We start from the raw sequence: 18824 nt of genomic DNA, 5'->3' as shown, positions 1-18824 counted from the left end.
GACTGAGAGCTCGGCGGCGGGAAGGCGGCGGCGTCGGCGGCAGCTGCAAGAGCCCCCACAGCCTCGGGGCCAGACCCACTTCCACACCCGGGAGCCCCTTTCTGGGGTGAGTTGGGGCGAGCGGAGCAAGCATGGGGCAGGCGGGTCCTTGAGGCATGGGATCTCTTGGGCTTTTAAATTTTCCTTACCTATTGTAAATTTCTTCTAGCCCTCATCTTGAGCAGCCTACAGGACTGAGGGATCAGATCTCTGCCCTGGCACTTAGTCCTGGGATAGAGGGCAGGCCGCTCTGCCCTCACAAGCCAGGGGACAAAGGGTTTAGCTAGAAGTCTAAGGGCAGTCACTAAGCATGTCCCCTTCACCACCCTGGGTGCAGCCCACTATATGATACTGAGAAGGGATGTTTGCCCAGGTTGGTGTCACAGGGATGATACTCTCCCCTTTCAGTGCAGGGGATTGGCCCCATGTAGACCAGCCACTGGAATATAGCCCAGACAGAGGCCAGCCATCTTTTAGCAGGGAAGGTAGGCTTGAGCCTTCCCCAGGGGCTTCAATCAAGAGGTAAAGCCCTTTCCCTGCCTTCCTCCAGTCTCCTTAGGCACCTGAGCTGCCATTACCAGAGCTTCAAGGGCAAGGGTCACTTCAGTGCACCTGGCTGTTGTAAGTGAGCTGGACTCAGGCAGAAGAGCTTTGGAGTGGATACTGGGCAGGCACTTCCTGCTACTGTGTGTGTGTGTGTGTGTGTGTGTGTGTGTGTGTGTGTGTGTGTTCCCAGCACGCAAAGGGGATTTTAAACTCCAGTGGTGCCTGTCACAGGAAAAGCCCTTCTCCAGCCAGCCTGTGCCTCTGAGTAAGCAGTTTGGGGTCAGGCTGGGCAACTACCCAGCCAGGAGCCTTGAGCTTCCTCGGCCCTTAAAGCTCCCCCCCCCTCCTGCCTTGAGCCATCCACTGAAGGGGGAGATGTGTTTAAACTTGATGGGTCACCTCTGCCTTCGATCCCACCAGCATTCGGTTCCCATCTCCATCACCTGGCAAGGTCAGACAGATAGACCTCTTGACTCCTAGAACCTGATGGGTGGGCTGTTGGGGGGCTCTACTGCCTCGACAAAGGACTTTTGGTGTGTTGGGGAGGTGAAGGGGTGGAAGGAAGGAGGGGTGGAGTTGGAGGGACTGTCCTCCAGGGCCCTGAAGAAGTCTAGATGCCAAGCCTTGTAAAGTGCTTATTGTAACCAGGTGGCTGTAAATGAAGCCTCTGAATCTCAACAGGCTCATGCTGGAGGGCTGGGGTCTGTGTTTTGTTTTGACTGTCTAGCCTAAGCTATGTGCATCAGAAATGACTCTGGTGGGCAACTTCCTTGGATCATCGGATGCTGATGATGGTGCTGATGAAATGAAGGAGAGGTAGAGAAGATGTATGAGATGATGTGCTGGTTTTAGGGTCAGTGTGAGCTGCAATGGTGCTGCAGTGCTGATGGAAATGTATGCCAAGGACGTGGTAGCATTACTGGGTACCATTCGGTACCGGGTACCATTTATCCCTGGCCAGTGTTCTGAAGAGAGGAAAAGTCATACCGGAGAAAGTACAATAACTGCATATCTATCATGTACTTGATTTACATTATTCTTGACCACTTTTTTCCCACCCAAAAGCATTTTTGTTTACAGTAGTTAAGTTTTTACTTACCATGTCAACACTTTGTATCTTGGCCAGATGAGTAAACCTCTTTAGAGAATAGTTGTCAGGAAGGATGACTGACTCATAACTGTACTTTGAGATCCTTGCTGACTTCGTTCATAAAAATATGAAGTCCAAAATGCATAATGGCAGGCTGGCCAAGCAGCAAGCCATTGCTTTTGCTTTGGGAAAACAATATATTTGAGCTTTGCTTGTTGTTTATTTTGAAAATACATTTATAGGCCCAAAGTTTTCTGTAACTAGATCAAGTTGGGGTGTGTGTGCATATATATACATGCATATATTTAGCATGCTCTCTGCCTGTAATGCCATCAGGCTACCTATTTTTATTCACAATCTGAGCAACTTAAAACCTCCTCAATAATTAAGGTGGGCTCAAGTTCTCCTCTGTAACTGAGGAAGATAACATTTGACGGTTGTCTAGATGCTACATAGTCCTAGATCCAGCTCACAGTCTCTGTTCAGAAGTCCTGCACTTGCTTTTATCATATGCAAGCCAGCATCTATGTAAAATTATAAAATGTGCATGGAAAACATGAACAGAACTTTTCTGACTGGATTTCTCAAGGCCAAGGCAGGAAATAAAGATATATACAGCAACAGAACATGATATAGTAATGAATATATGGCAATTGAACAAGTTTCATTTTGGTGAATACAGTTCATCTTGTTGTTTGAGATGGTGGTCACAGCTGTGTTGTGTAAAGGAAGTGAAAAAAGGCCTCGCTTTGTAGATTGAGCAACCTCAAAATTCCCATTTTACCTCTTACTAACTACATCCTGTGATTGAGCCTCTCTGAGCCTCGGTTTTATCATATGAAAAATAGAGAAAGTAACAGCTGCCTACTATGTAAACAGCACAGGATTGTAGGGGCTCAATGTTATCCTTGAAATCTCTTGCCATGGCCTACCATCACCACTTATTAGAAGAATCTGAGCATATTGAGACAAAAATCCCCACACATTGATGTTTATATTGAAACTGTGAGGGTCATGAAAGGACTCAATAGTTTGCTTTGGGGTAGCCTGGTCCTGCTGGAGGTAGTGTTTCCAAGGTAGGGACTGTACTTGGGTCTGCTGTCATCCAGGGACCTTAGCTGACCAGCAGTGGAGCTTGGGCAAAAGGAGACAAGGGGAGTGTTCCCTCCAGGAAGAAGGAGCCTAAATGTCAAAGGCCATGAGGGGTCTCTGTTCAGAGAAACCCCTTCCAGGAAAGGACTTGTGGCAGGGGATGCTTTCTTGTGGGGAGAGGCTGCTGCTGTTCCTCCAATAATGCATGTCTTCTCGTCCTGCTTATGTCCCCCAGACCCTGTGGTACTAGCAGCTAACACTGGCCAGGCTTTTCTGTAGTAACTCAATCCTCATAACAACCCTGTGAAATAAAACCATTACCATCCCTATCATGTGAATGAGGAGACATTCTCAGATGTTACATCATAGGTGCCCAAGGTCTGACCGTGGCACCCACCTCTCCAGCATGAGGAGAGGGCCTCACAGATGAGCTGGTGGCACAGAAAAGGGGAGCAACACACCCAGAGTCGCCTTGATCTCCAGGCTCACAGTGCATCCTTCTCACACTGAGGTGATAGCACCCATCGCTGGGTGGCCAGAGGAAGAAGAAAAAGCAAGGGTTAGGATCAGCTGTACAGAATCACAACTTGGAGGAGTTAGTGTCTGAGACCTTCCCTTTCAGGTTTGCCAGATCTTCTCATCCCCACCTGGGATGAGGCTTGTGATCAGGCAACAGGGGTGGTAGCCACAGCCGTAAGCAGAGCTGGAAGGTAGAAGAGCCCTTGGAAATCAATGAGGCTATCCTCTGGTGATATGAAGTGCCTGAGGCCCAGAGAGGGAATGAATCATCCATGAAGGTGGGGGGAGTGGAGAGAAGGGTCTTTATTCTATCTCCCAAGGCAAGAGCCTCTCCTAATGCCGTGCCTCAGCAATGCCTCTCTGGTAAGTCTGGGGTGTTGCTGGTGGCTCTCTCAGAAAGGGCCTCCGAAGTCCCAGGACCTCTACCGATCCCAGAGATGCCCCCATGGTGGACAGCTCCCTCTGCCCCTGGATCCCCTGCCTGGGAACCAGCTCCATCTGGCCTCTGCTGGCACATGGTAGCCCTTTGCAGACTGCATTGATTTCCATTGCCCAAGGTGATGAGGTAATTTAAAGGTTATTCAGTTGAATTTCTAGTTCCCTTGGCTTGAGACCTTTCTTCCAAAATGCCTGCTGCTAACAGCCAGGGTACCAGGCATTGATATAAAAAGACGTGTTTGTTTCCCATAAACTTGAGTTATTTACAAAGTGTGTGGACTCTTACAGCTGTTTTGCACACATGCCCTGCTTCAGTGATTACTTAATGAGTGTACCCATGAGCTTGCTTTTTAAATTGAATGGTATTTCATGAGGCTAAACTGAATTGCCGCTTCTGCAGGCACAGTGCTCTCCCTGGGCTGCTGTTTTCAGTCACTGGCCACTGAACCCCTTCAAGCTTCAGCCTCTTCCTCTCCTTGCTGCCTGAGGTCATGCCCTGTCCATTCTCCCATCACATTTTCTCTGGATTCTCTCCTTGCCCCGCTGCCACTGCCCTGGTTTAGTTCCTCATTATTGGTAACTCCCTGCATAGGGAAGGCTCCTTTTAGACTTGCCCCTCTATGCCTCAGGAAGATTAATCTTTCAGGAACACTTGTTCTGCTCTTGTCACTGCTTTCCTGATGGCTGCCTACTGCTTCCACAGTACCAGGGCAGATGCTTCAGCCCAGCCTGAAAGCCTTTCTGCAGACTGGCCCAGCTCCCTGCACCACAAAGCACAGAGCCGAGGCCTCTCATGCAGCCCAGCTCTCCCTCCTCTCCCATACAGTTTTCCTCCTTCCACCTGGACATGCTTCTTCCCTCCCATCTCCTCCAGGTCCAACTTCAAGATGCCTTCTTCATCTGACTGTTCCTCCCCTGTCTAGACCTAGAGCACACTGGCTCAGCCATCCATTAACAGTTCTTGGCAATAGTGATACCAAAGTAAGGGCTATGGGTTGTAGTGTGTCCCCCCCCTCCCCAAAGATATATTGAAGACCTACCCCTTCAGTACCTGTGAATGTGACTAGAAATAGGGTCTTCACAGATGTAATCAAGTTAAGATGAGGTCACGAGCATGGTCCTGAATCCAATATGACTGATGTCCTTCTAAAAAGAGGGAAATTTGGACTCAGACACATACACAGAGGGGAAGGCCATGTGAAGATGGAAGCAGAGATTGGATTTATGCCTCCACAGGCCAAAGAACACCCCGGGCCACCAGAAACTAAAAGAGGCAAGGAGAGATCCTTCCCTACAACCTTCAGAGGGAGCATGACCCTACCAACACCTTGATGGTGGACTTCTAGCCTTCAGAATTGTGAGAGAATAAATTTCTGTTGTTTGAAGCCACCTAGTGTGTGGTGGCCCTAGGAAGCTAATACAGAGAGTATGCCCCCTTCCCGGACCTCAAGGCACTGACTATTTATTTGCAGGGGGACAGACAAGATCCTTATGAGTCAGTGTGATGAGTACAGCTTGTGATGGGCAAAGGTGTGAGGAGAACCCTGAGGAAGGACCCTCTCCAGATAGCTTTCCATCCCTCTCTGGGGTGGCAGCTGTCAAGTAAGGCTCCTTAGGGAGGGGCCCACACTCAGTATCCAGAGATGATAGGAGCCAGCCAAGGGAGGGAAAGGCAGGGCATCTCAGCCAGGTGAGTAAAGGCAAGGGAGGGAGGAGCAGGGGTGAAGCTAAGGAGTAAGGAGTGCTGAGGCCCACAAGGCTTACCTCCTGGTTGGCTGTGGTTTGCCAAGGAGTTTGAACTTGAACTTGCTTCTGTGGGTATCGAGGACCCATGGAAGGGAAGTGACAGAGTGGATGGTGTATTTTCAGTAAATTGTCTCCATGGCAGCTTGAAGGATGGATCAGAAGGGGTAAATGTAGAATCTGAGACCTTGAAAGTGAGCTGGGGGGTGGCTTACTCACCCGAGGGGGAGAAGAGGGTATGAATTTGGAAGCTATTTTGAAGTTAACGTCCTCAGGACTTGGGGATGCATTGCACGTAGGGGCCCAAGGTGAGGGAGAGAACATAGGAGCTGACCCTCAAGTCTCCAGCCTGGTACCTGGGGGCAGAAAGAATTGTCTGGAGAGGGAAAGGTTGTCCTGAGGGAGCAGAGGCAAGATACTGGGCTCAGTGGGGACAGGTTGAGTGTGGGTGTCATCCAGGTAGCCATGGATATCTGGGGCTTGAAGGGGAGGACCATAGCAATGGTACAGATGGGGAAACATGAACAGGGAGACAGGACAATGAGTCGTGGGCATGGACATCATCATTTGGGCCCCACCCAGCATGAAGTGGGAAGAACATGGGAGTGAGGACTGAATCTTGCCTGGGAGCAGGGAGAGAGGAGGGTGGAGGACAATGGGTGTGTGGCCACAGGAGCAGGAAGCAGGGTGTTTCAAAAAGGGGCCACTGGTGTGACTCATGCCTGCCACAGTAAGGGCACTAGAGAGGGCATCACATGGGGCTGCTGCATTCAGGGGTGACTCTTTTGAGCAGCAGCTTATCTGTCACTTCTTCCCTCTATCTGCAGTCTCTACTTGCCTACAACGTCCTCTCTCCTTTTCTGACATTTTTCCTAACACCTCTCTGGACCATGCAACCCAGAGCAGCCCTGGTGAAGTGAGCACAGGTGGATGCCTGGACATCAACATGGCGGCCCCTCCTGAGCCTCATCCCTGAGCCATAGCCACTACTCTCAAGGTCACTGGTGTCTGTAGCCAAGAGCACCTACCAACAGCCTGGTGGCTGAGGGTGGGGTGAGGCCTGCAACCTGGCCAAATGACAGGTGCCTGAGCCTTTTGCCTCCCACACTTGGTTGCATCTGTGTCCGTTCTTTGCAGGGCCCGTCACCATGGGCGGCTCTGTTCCTCCGCCTCATGGGGATTGTGCCACGGGTGCGTCAAATGATCCAGCCCCTCTCTGATTGCTGCCTTCCAGGTTGGTCTGTGTGCACTGATGTGGTGGCTTCTCTGATGTGATTTCTGGACCCTCCTGCTCCCAAAACTCACTCATTATGAACCTCCCTTCATGCCTGACCTTCCACCATTAGAGAGTCTTTTGTAGGGTCTCAGAATTCAACACAAGCAGGAGTTGATTCTTGCCAATTTTAATTTGTTGAGAGATAACATTCATTAGGAAATACAAAATTGTAAAATATTTAAATGACTCTAGAATAAATAACATACAACGTAGTCATCTTTCAGTACCTCCTTCCCAAGGAATATACACACGCATTGGTTACCAGTGATACTTTTCCAGATTTTTCCCATGCTTTTACAAAGCCATGTAAGCACACACACACACACACACACATAGTTACATATATATAAATGAGATCGTATTGTGCATATTGATAAGCAGCTTGCTTTTTCCCTTACTGATATATTTTGGAGATCCTTATGTGTCAGTACATATAGACCGATCTCATTTTTAAAATAACTGCATGGAATTCTAAAGTGTGTCATAATGTATTTAATCATCTCCCTCTTTAAAAAAATTTTTTTTAAACATTTATTTATTATTGAGAGACAGAGAGCATGAGCATGGAAGGGAGAGACAGAGAGAGGAGGAGACACCGAATCTGAAGCAGGCTCCAGGCTCTGGGCTGTCAGCACAGAGCCCGACGTGGGGCTCGAACTCATAATCCGTGAGATCATGACCTGAGCCGAAGTCAGACGCTCAACTGACTGAGCCACCCAGGCGCCCCTAATTGTCTCCCTCTTGATGGGCAGTAGGTTCTTTACATTTTATTAGTTTCACTGTAATGCTGTAGTAGACCTTCTTGTGCATGCAAATTTGTGCATGTGTGTAAGTTTTTCCAAAGCATAGATTGCTAGCAGTAGGATTGCCAGTTTATATCCAGAGGATACCCATGATGGATAACAACAGACACTATCAAATTGTCAGCCAAAAAGAGGGCATAAATTTATATGTCCCAACAGTGTGGGTTGTCATTGCATTTCTCTTATTACTGATAGAGATTGAGTCTACTCTTATCTGTTTATTGACCAATCATGCACATTTTGTGACTTGTATATTTATATTTATTGCCATTTTGCTGTTTAGATATTTATGGTTTTATGCTGATCTGTAGGAGCTCATTCTGAGTTATGGTTCTTTCTCCTTTGTCAATTATGTATTTTGCAAGTATTTTCTGTGTTGCTTATCTTTTAACTTGATTTATGGTGGCTTTGGTGCTATGGAATTTCCAAGCTTTCATGTTGTAAGATCAATCAGTCAGAGCCTTATTTTTTAGTAGTGTGGAAAAGTGGAGCTTGGATGTTTAAGATGTTGCATTAGTGACCCTTCTCTGGTCTGTTTTTGCTCTTTGGCTTTGAATAAAACCCCTTAACTTTATTAAACTTTAATTTTGCCAGCTATGTACAGTGTTGTCTCTCCTGCCCAACCTCATCCCAGTTGCCATGAGGATCACAGAAGCTGTCTTGCAGAACTCCATAGCCATTCTAAACCTCACAGTTAAACTAACTCACCGATAGACATTGAGGCCCAGTCTTCCAGCACAGGCCTTGTCTGAGGCAGTGGTTTTCAGGGTGCCAAGACCTGCCTCAGACCTGGTTCACTTTTCCCATGTGTCTTTTGAGTTCCTGCCCTGTGCTGGTGATGTCATCCTTGTGGCTCTGCAAAGGGAGGTGTATACCTTTGTTCCGGTTGCCATGAAATACCACATACTGGCTGGCTTAAGCAACAAAAATGTATTTCCTCACAGCTCTGGAGGCTAGAAGTCTGAGATCAAGGTGTCAGCAGGTTTGGTTTCTTCTGAGGCCTCTCTCCTTGGTTTATATGTTGTTGCTTTCTAGTTGTCTCCTCACATGGTCATCCCTCGGTCTGCACGTGTCTGTGTGTGTCCTGATCTCCTCTTCTTTTTTTTTCTTTTTAATTTTTTTCTTTCTTTTTTTTTTAGTTTATTTATTTATTTTTGAGAGAAAGAGAGTAAGTGAGGGAGGGGCGGGGAGGTTGGAGAGAGAGAATCTCGAGGAGGCTCTGTGCTGTCAGTGCAGAGCCCAACTCGGGGCTCAATCTCACAAACTGAAAGATCAATACTTGAGCCAAGATCAAGAGTCAGATGCTTAGGGCACCTGGGTGGCTCAGTCGGTTGCGCATCCATCTTTGGATCAGGTCATGATCTCGCGCTCCATGAGCTCAAGCCCACGTTGGGCTCTGTGCTGACAACTTAGAGCCTGGAGCCTGCTTCGGATTCTGTGTCTCCTCTCTCTGCCCCTCCTCCGCTTGCTTGCGCATGCACTCTCTCTCCCTCTGTCTCTCTCAAACATAAATAAACATCAAAAAAAAAAAAAAAGAATCAGATGCTTAACCGACTGAGCCCCCCAGGTGCCCTTTGATCTCTTCATATAAAAACACCAGTCATATGGAATAGGGGCCCACCTATATGACCTCATTTTACCTTAGTCACCTCTCTAAAGGCTCTTTCTCCAAATACAGTCACATTCTGAGGTACTGTGGGTTTGAACTTCCACATATGAATTTGGGTTGGGTGGACACAATTCAGCCGATAATAGGGAGCGAGCACTGTATCTGGATAAGAATCAGGAAAGTGAGGCTCAGAGAGGCTCCTGCACTTGGTTCATGTCACCTGGTGAGCGGGTTGCAGCTCTGTGCTCAGACCCATGCATCTGAACCCTAAGTGCAGGCCTCCCCGGGGCAGCCTGAGTGATGCTGGGACTGCTTTGGTTCCACTGCCATGACTTCCTGTTCATTGGTCCCACCCATCCTGTTCCCCTGCCATCCTGTTGCCTCATACTCCATGCTCCCTAAGCAAGGCAGGACACCTATTCCCGGCTGGCTGACTCTTCTGTACCTCCTTTGGCCCCTTGGAAAAGGGTTTCAAATAATTCATTTGACTGAATGTAGCTTGCTCAATTGTTGTTGTTGTTGTGGAAAAAGATTCCACAGTAAGATAAAGAGCATTTGGAATATGAGTAACTCCCCAGTAATCTCACACCCTCACAAAACTGTTTTTGACTTTTGCACATTACCTTCTCTTCCCCACTCTGCACATACCCTTGTATTTCACATCGTTGGCATCATATTAAATATGGCCCTTATGCTCTGCCTTTTTCACCCCACATTATAACTTACAATCTCTCTATCTTTATAATGATCATTTTAATGGCTGTGTAATATTCCACTGAGTTGATGTACTCTAATGTTTTGAATTACCGTCTGATTTTTGTGCATTTGAGTTTCCCCATTTATGCTATTATAGATAATGATGCAATGAATGTCTTTGTACTGAATGCTCTTTGCTTCTCTTGAATTATTTCCTGAGGGTAAATTCCCAGGAGTCAGATTACTGAGTTGAGAAAGGCAACATCATCACAGCACCTTGATGAGCTGTAATATCTCTTTCTGGAATGAGCATACTGTTGTTCCATGCCGCCAGCTTCACTGCCATCTCATTTGCATTTGGTGTTAATAATTCAATACATTTTGGGCCATTTTAATATGCTTTAAAAGCTACCTACCTCAAAGCTGCTTTAATTTGTACTTTTTTTTTTCCATGAAGGAGGAACATTCTGCAATAGATTTGTATTTTCAATCATTTTTGTTGTTGCTTTTTTTTTAAAAATAAGTTTTTTGAAAAAGAAATAATTGAAGACTAAACAAATGGATACTAATCACCTGGGAATCCCAGCCCTTTGGATGTCTTGAGGGATTTGTTGGTCAAAGTGTTACTTAGACCTCAACAAGCAAAAGGCCTTTTGGTCAATAAGTGGTATAAGCAATCGAATGGGCCAGCTGGGGGCCAGCCACTTCTGTGAACAAAAAGGGCTGAAAAGAGGCCAAGCATCCTCAGAACTGCCTGGTGGGACCTGACCCTCGTTCTCCACAGGGTCCTCTAGGCGACCTGGTCTTCAGGCAGGCCACTTCTTCCAAACATATGTGCAGGGATACAGTAGCCCCTGGCTCACTCCAGAGCAAAGCCCACCAGACTCAGCTCCCAGAGAAGTGGTCTCTGGGGCTGTTACTAGCAGCAGAAGGGACGTGCAGGCAGAGTCAGGCCTAAGGCACTGTCCCTAGTGAACTCTATCTTGTGTTTGCCGTTTTTTAAGCTAGTTTGACCAAGTGCACTCTCCCCTTTTCCATCTTTCTGATCTAAAATAATCAACAACAAATTGAAGTTTTCCCCCCTCGGAAGTTTATTTTAATTGCCTAGCAACACATTATCATAAATTGCTCTGAAATTAATTATTTGGCTTTGGTGCAGAATCATTTATTAATGAGGATAGCAGTCAGCATCTATGAGCAGCTATTCTTAGAACACTGCTGTTTTAAAGGACTTCATTCTTAAGATACCTCCACAAGGAACACGTATGCTAGGCAGGCCCTTGGAGAGGTTGATTCTCCAGACAACACAGAGGTCAATGCCTCTCTCCTGAGGGCCTGAGCCCTTCATTAGTGATGAGTTTGAGGCCCAGAGGGGGAACCAAAGGTCCCTAAGTCCCACAGCTGTGGAGGGCTGTGACCAACTCAGGCCAGGAAGCCACCATTGGATCCTGCCCTTGGGGACCTCCTCAACCTGTGCTCACCTTTGCATGGTCTAGTCAAGGTCCAGTCAAGGGCAGAGGTGCAGAGGGGAAGGGGCTGCCTGATGGTGTGCACCAGAAATGCCATCTATGAGGGGCCATCTGCTGGGAGGGGAAGGACGGTGACAGAAAGCTTGGGAAGGCAAGAAGGTAGTGTGTGAGTGTGTAGGCTGGGCCAAATAGGGCTCCTGATAAAGTTGCTTTCATTGATTGATTTATCAATGAATTGATTTATTTGTTTATTCCTGTGTTCATTCATTCAGTGTGTGCCTACCATGTGCTGGGCCATGCTAGAGGCTGGGAGCAGTAAGAAAAGACCACAGTCTCTGCCCTTAAGGAGTTTGCAGTCTGGTGTGGGAGATACACAAGTAAGTAGGAACCCCCACAGTAGGGCGAGTTAGGTCCTGGGAAAGAAAGAACCTTGGGGCATTCTGGGAGCCCAGGCTGGGGGAGATTCGCCTATGATCCTACTATATTAACATTCTGTGTATGGATAGTTTTCACACAATTATAAATATATTGCATGATTTGCCTTTTTCCTCTTAGCATTTTCTTTTTAAGCACAGTTTCTTATTTCTGCAGAGTCATCACATACATAAGTCTAAATGGCTCCGTGATATTCCGCGAAGTTGATGAAATAAACATTTGCCTGCTATTATATTGTTAGGTTGCTTCTAGGTTTTTGCAACAAATGGCATTGGATGCAGAACTTTGTGCTCCTTTCCCACTGTTCACTTGTGATGAATCCCAGGGGATTCATTATTCTGGGCTGGAGGGTGTGGATGTGTGTCCATGGTTCTTACAGTGTGCTACCACATGTTCCTCCACCCCTCTTGAGGCCTGGGACCAGTTTCCAGGTACCTATTTCTCTGTTACCCCCAGTACTGGGATGGACAACAAGTATACCTATCTACCCCACATGTGCATGTGCACACAAACACACACAGATATGTATGTGTGAATTTTGGCTGAGTGGGTGTGTCTGCCATATTACTGAGCAAAGGAGGAAACATACTGGAAACAGAGCCTGTGTAACAATGTCCTGGTAGCAAGTGGAAGTGAGGAGGTCAGCCTGTAGGGGGGCTGTTGTAGCAGCAGCAGCCCAGAGGAGCTGTGACGAAGGAGTGGTCACCATAGACATGAGGGGAAGCCAAAAACTCTGACGTGACCAAATCAACTGGTCTTGATGTAGGGTCAATTACAGCCTACAGACAGGGTTGAAGTTGCCTCCAGGATTGTCAGTGCAGGGTATTTGGGGTGAGTGGATCTCAGGAAGGTTACAGAGTTAGTGCACTTGATTTTAGGACATCATGTTTAAGATGTTGGTGGCTGTCCACCTGGAGCTGTTCAGGAGCTGCCCTCTATGCACTCATGAAGATGAGGGGCAGGAGTGGATTGGGGTTCAGCCTGACCCACACATGGACAGGAAGGAAACTTGGACAGGCCTCAGGGCCTGAATTACCCATCCATCATCTCCTGCTCTGTCTCTTGGATTTCTCGCTGCTGGGTCAACTAAGACATTTCAGCTAGTGTATCTTCTCCTTTAAGGACAAATAGATGCTGTTCTGGCTGCCTGCGAAGCTAGGTTGCAGATTTTTAAAGTATTTCACATGAGCAGAATCTGATAATTGTTTGACATCACTTATAGCAGAAGACAATTATGTAGCAAGGAGAAGATATGTGTTTGCCTTAGTAGGACTGCATGATTTTCTTTCATATTTCTCTTTACTGTTTTAGTTTCCTCCCTGGGTGTGTTTTGTTCCCTGTCTCCTCCATTATACAGCTCTAAGTAAGGGGAAGTGGACAAAGGAAACAGGGTCGGTGACCCCAGCATCCACTCACTGTGAGGATAGGCACCAGGTACTCAGCCCCTGTGCCTTCCCCTTCCTCAGCTCTGAGATGGAGGGCACGGCTCTGAGTTTGAAAGATTCTTCCAGCTTCCAGAGTCCATGAAACTCAGAGTATCTGGTTAAATATCCTGAGTTGGATTGTTCTTCTACATGCAAATCTTTTAAAAATAGCTGGTGTGTTCATGAAAGGTTCCCAAAGCACTCAGAGCACTGCTCCAGTCTCACCCCACTTTTCCTTACGAGGCATCTGGGAGCCTGGGAAGCAATATTCTGCTTAAGGGACCCCACAGAATGTGGTTCAGAGTGTGCCTCCCAGGTCAGCCAGAACAGGTTAGGTCCAAGCCTGGTGACCCTAGGCAAGTCACTTTACCTCAGAGCCTTAGTTTCCTCATCTGTAAAAGAAGATGTTGGTGGACCATACCAAAGGCTATTACCATGAGGCACTGCAGGAAATGTAGGTAAAGCTTGAAGCCCAGCATGTGGCATTCAGTCAGCACTCCTCCACTGGTCGCCATTTGCATTATTCTCATGCTCTTCATTTTGTAGCCAAAAATTCAAGGCCCAGAGTGGCTAAATGCCTTATATCCCCTGGGCCAGCGAATCTAACACAATTGCTCTAGATTGATCCTCTAGGTGGAAGAAATACTCAGTTGCTTCAAAGGCACAGAAGGGAATTATTGACCCGGCACCGCTTACCCTGAGTTTATTATAACAGGAGCTTCATTGAATATTTGAAAACCTTTAAATTGGTGAAACTTGACTCAGTTGCATTAGATTACATTTGGTAAATTCCCTTGACTGAACTCCTGTGAAGAGGTGGTGTTGAGGAGGGCTTTGTCAAGGGTGGAACAAGGGCTGAAACCCAGTCCCAGGGCCCAGAATCTGTAGGCCAGTGAGGGAAACAAGATCTAAACAGGGCAGAGTAAGGTGGGAGCCAGGGCCAATAAGTATGGCCAGCCTGGGCTTAGACTGCCTTCCAGTGAGTGTTCAAGCCAAGGTGTCAGTGTAGCTAAAGCTGAGAGAGGGAGGGAGACAGGATAGGTATGTTTGTGGGGATGTAGAGACCACTGAGTGGAAGGGTGACAAGAGTCTGGGATACATTGGAACAGATTCTTTTGGCTGTTGTATTCAGTGTAGGCTGTGAGGGACCAAAGTGGAAGCAGGAGACCTGCTGGGAGGCTCTGGAAGAATCCACAGGGAAGATGATGGTGTGTCTGGCCTGGGTGGCAGTAGTGGGGGTGGTGAGAAGGGATGAGATCCTGGCTGTATTCTAAGACTATTGCTTGTCAGGATGTGCTGACCTACTGGAGGTGGGTCTAAGAGACATAGGAGTCAAGGATGACTTCCAGGTTTCTGTCCTGAGCAACTGGAAGAATGGCAGTGTCCTAGGTGAGGTGGGGAGGACTGCAGGAAGGATGAAGTCACAGGTTGGGGGTGCCCTTGGGAGCTCAGACTTGGTCAGTTAGGTTTGGGTTGTCCATCAGACATCCCATGGAGAACTCGTGCCCGCAGCTGGACAGGCGAATTGTGTTCAGAGAGGTCTGAGGAGAGAAGAGAGACTCTTGTTCCCAGGTGCCTGCAGCCCTGCGGTAGCAGTGCCAAGGTAGCCGGCTCCCTGGGCCCCGCCTGTTGCCTTACTCTAGGACGGTGGACAGGTGTCTGCAGGTGGTCAGAAACAGGTGCACCAGGCTCACCGGGCGCCACAGGGGAATCAGAGGGTGACCAGGTCTCAGAGGTGACCCCGATTTCTTGGAATCACCGTCAGGCCCTGGGCCATCCTCATTTCCCATGTGCCCTTAGCTCTCAAGGGCACCTTTCTCTTTGAAATAAAGCAACGCCAATCCTGCTGCTACAGGAGGCGGCACCTTCGGCCGGATTTTCTCATTAAAATGTGACGTTTAATTGAGGAGCCCGCCGGACACCTGAGTCCGACCTGGATGCCCTCGGGGTCACACGGGGTACCTGGCGGGCGGGCCGGGTCCCCGCTCCAGGGAGAAGAGACCGGGAGGCCGCAGCTAGAGCTCCGCTCGACTCCTGTGGCGCCGACGGGGTTAACGGGCTCGTGCACCGGGCGGCGGGCGGGCAGCAGTGGTGCATTGTGGTAACGCAGCGCCGGGACCGAGAGCACTCGCCACCTCCGCCGGGAGGCCCGCCAAGCTGTGCGCGCGTCTGTGGGGGGCCCTCGGGCCGGCGCCATGTAGCGCCCGGCTACTCGGAGGCTGCCCCGCCACGGGGATGAAGGGACGCGGCTGCTGGGAGTCGGCCTCCGTGCGCTCCTTCTGCAGCTCCGGCTGCCTGAATAAATTTAAGAAGGGTTAGTGCTGCCTGGCTTCCGCCTAAAGGCTCGGATCCCTGCGCACGCCCGCCCGCCTGGCGCCGGGCGGGCTCCATGATCAGTCCACTCGAGCCTCTGATGTCACTCCCTCGCTGCGTGGGGAGCACGGAGAGCCTCGGGAAACCCCTGTCCCAGTACCTAGCCAGCGTGCGCTCCGGACTCGCTTCAAGCGCGGAGCATTTTGGAGAGAGGGCTGTGGCTCTAGACACGTCCGACTGATTAACAGCTGCAAAAGAAACAAAGTATAATACAGAGCTTTCTGGAAATAAGGAAGAGGCGGTCCCTGTGTAGCCCTCCCCCCGCTTAGTTCCCCAGAGTAGGCTTGGGGCCCGCGTGCCCCTGGAGCGCTGGTAGAATTGCTGCTTTGCCCCCAAGGGCCTCGTCCTGGGGTCCTGGGGCTAACAGTGGTGTCAGCTGTGCTCAGTGCATGACCCAACCAACTTCTCTTTGCCCTTTGAGCAAGCTGTGACAGATCAGGAGAGTCCGTGTAAGTGGCCACCTGGGTTTAAGCTAGGACCAGCTTTGAGGATGCCGCCCGCAGGCAATGTGGTCTTGTGGTCTTGAACGACAGCCCAGGGGTGTGCAGGCGTGCTAGCCAGGGAGCCCTTTGTCAGCGTTGCGGGGGGGGGGGGGGGGGGGGGGGGGAACCTTAGCTGTTGTTAAGGTTAAAGCCTTGCAAACTGGTGAAGCTCCTGCTTGCGGTTCCTGATGCGTGAAACTTGCATTTTTGGAGATTTTGCACGAGTGAAACTTGCTGTATTTACCGTATTGTTTGTTATAATTTCAAACTCTAAGAAAAAATAGGGTTCTTTGACTCTCTAGATCTAGAAGACACAGAGGCAGTTAAATTCACTTAACATGAATTTGTTAGAAAGAGCTCCTTTTAGAAATTAACTCCCTCTGATCTGTAATGAGCCTTGTAATTAATTTTGCTGACTGGTCACACTAATAGCTTTATAAAGCCCTGGTTTAGGGCAGACATCCTTGAAGTTGTAGACTCCAAGCCTCAGCCCTGGAGTCAGGTTTAATCATGCAGAGTCTCCTGAAAACACCATCTGAAGTCATGGAGTGTTTGTAATTACAAACATTTGAAATTTATTTTACTGGGAGCTGATGCTGTGGCTCCATCTTGAGAATCCTTTACAGAAACTTCCAAGTGAATTTTGTCTAAAGTATGTCTTCTGGTTTTAGATTGGTTTTGATTTCCAACTTTTATTTTGGATATAGTGTCATTTCTAATGCAGTTATGTTCTTAATGAAAAGTTTAAATGATGTTCCTGTTATCACTTTGGATGAATTTATTCTGAGGGTGAATTTTGGAGTTAATTTTTTTAAAAAGAAGAGAATATACAGTTAGGTATTAAGCTGTTTTTCTTCTATTGTCCTGCTGATGATTTTCTTGGTCACCATTCTCTTGAACATTTGGCTGCTGACAGGGAGCATTGGGCTTCATATCCACTTGCTTTCTGCTTGGTTGTGAGGATGCTCATCTTTGTCTGAAAGCTAAAAAGCAGCTGTACCTCAGGACTGATGACAGTAACTTCTTTTGTTTTGTACACACACACACACACACACACACACACACACACACACACACACACGGCATGAGTGGGGGAGGGGCAGAGGGAGAGAGAGAGAGAATTCCAAGCAGGCTCCACACTGTCAGCGCAGAGCCTGATGCAGCTTGAACTCAAAAACTGTGAGATCATGACCTGAACTGAAATCAGGAGTTGGATGCTTAACCACCTGAGCCATCCACATGCCCCAAGAGTAACCTCTTTGACTGCTAGACCCCTCCAGGCCAGACCTTCCTTCTTACCTCTCTTGTGTCCCACTCTCCACAGTAGGTCTGAGGATGAGGAGCTGTGGAAGTTGTCATTGGGTGGGCATGGTGCTTAGAACAGGACCTGGAAGGGAGCTTGCTCGGCTGTGGGAGGAGCCCCAGGAGCCAGCACAGTGGGTCAAGAGCAGCCAGGATTCAGCCTCAATGTCAGATGCCCTGGGGGCAGACTGCAGAGTGTGTCCCTCTGGTGCCATGTGAGTAAACATTCTGTAAGACCAAACAGAACATTTCTGTGGGCAGGATAATGCTTGCAAACCTGGCCAGCTAGAAAGAGCAGAATGAGAAGCTCAGAGATGGACCCTGCGGGGGGCCTGGTTAGCGGTCAGCTCTGGGAGGTGGGAGCCTCTTGGCCCCTCAAGTGTGGGTGTAACAGGCACAGGTGGGGCCCTCATCCCCAGCTTGCAAATGAGGTGAGACTGGCCTTCTCCTTTCAGAGACATTGAAGGGTATTGCAATGAGAGGCCATTCTAGACACATCTACCCTCAGAGAAGGGTCCCGGTGAAATTGTGCAGGTTGAAGAGAGAGCTGGGCTAGCAGCCTGCCCTAGGCACTAGGGGCTGAGATCCAGGTAGTGATCATTTAGGTGGCAGGGTGGCATCTGGACCTGTAGAGGTTCATCACATGGGCTATTACTCTGCGTGGGGGTGGGTTCCCACCGTGGATCCAGGGTGTCAGGGGGCCTGAGTACTTCTCCTGACTCTGCTGCTGGGCTGTGTGACCATGGGCAAGTCCCTGTCCCTCTGTGGAGGGGGGATGCTCCCGCCTCTGTAAATGACAGAGAGGAGTGGGTTGAGAAGGCCTAGTGTCTGTCCTGCCCTCAGACCTGGGCTTGTGAAAAGGAGCCCTGGGGGTCTGTTGACGGGAGGCTGCTCCTCAGTGGGCAATGGGCTATTCAAACCACACCTCCAGTGCTTGCCTGACCTTCAGCTAGCTTCTTGACCTTTCTGATCTGCAATTTTCTTGTCTAAAAGATGGCATTAAACCTACTTACCTGGCAAGATTGCTAGGAAATTGAAATAAGATAATATATATCCACACCTACTAATTAGTCAATCAATCAATCTGTGTGTCCCTGTGTTTCAAACAGAGCCAGGAACCACAGATGAGGAAATGCCCATTCAGGGTCTCTCGTAAGCTCTGAATTCAGCCATTGGCTGTTCACTTATTTGCTTGTGTGTGCACATGTGGACAGTTGTATATAGAACTTCTGCATCTTTTTGGAATGTAAAGTTCTCTTTTTTAGAAAACCTTATTTATTTTGAGAGAGAGAGAAGTGGAGGAGCGGAGAGAGAAGGAGAGAGAGAATCCTAAGCAAACTCCCCACCAGCAGTGAACTCTGAGAACAGTGAGATCATGACCTGAGCTGAAACCAAGAGTTGGATGCTTAACTGAAGTTCTGAAAGAGCAGAAAATAGGGACCCCTTGCCCTGGCCACGAAGACTCACCAGAGGTCAGAGCCAGGTGAC

The 18824-nt window shown here is 48.6% G+C and overlaps 1 protein-coding gene across 2 annotated transcripts in view; it reads left to right on the top strand.

Moving 5' to 3' along the window:
* The window catches only part of OSBP2 (oxysterol binding protein 2), a 181364-nt gene that overhangs the window by 91837 nt on the left and 70703 nt on the right, over nt 1-18824 (top strand). Inside the window, exon 1 of one of the 2 annotated variants that reach the window (XM_086682056.1) lies at nt 15400-15493. The exons of the other annotated variant lie outside the window; for it this stretch is intronic. Coding sequence (XP_086538182.1) covers nt 15415-15493 — 79 coding nt within the window. The 5' untranslated portion in view covers nt 15400-15414. Of the gene's footprint in view, nt 1-15399; nt 15494-18824 lie in introns of those variants that run through there. 2 annotated transcript variants of the gene reach the window in all.

Source organism: Puma concolor, chromosome D3, assembly GCF_028749965.1.
Source record: "Puma concolor isolate L17-30 chromosome D3, mPumCon1.1.hap2, whole genome shotgun sequence".
Taxonomy (NCBI): Eukaryota; Metazoa; Chordata; class Mammalia; order Carnivora; family Felidae; genus Puma; species Puma concolor.
The sequence above is the reverse complement of the archived record's forward strand: the minus strand, read 5'-3'. Positions and strand labels throughout refer to the sequence as shown.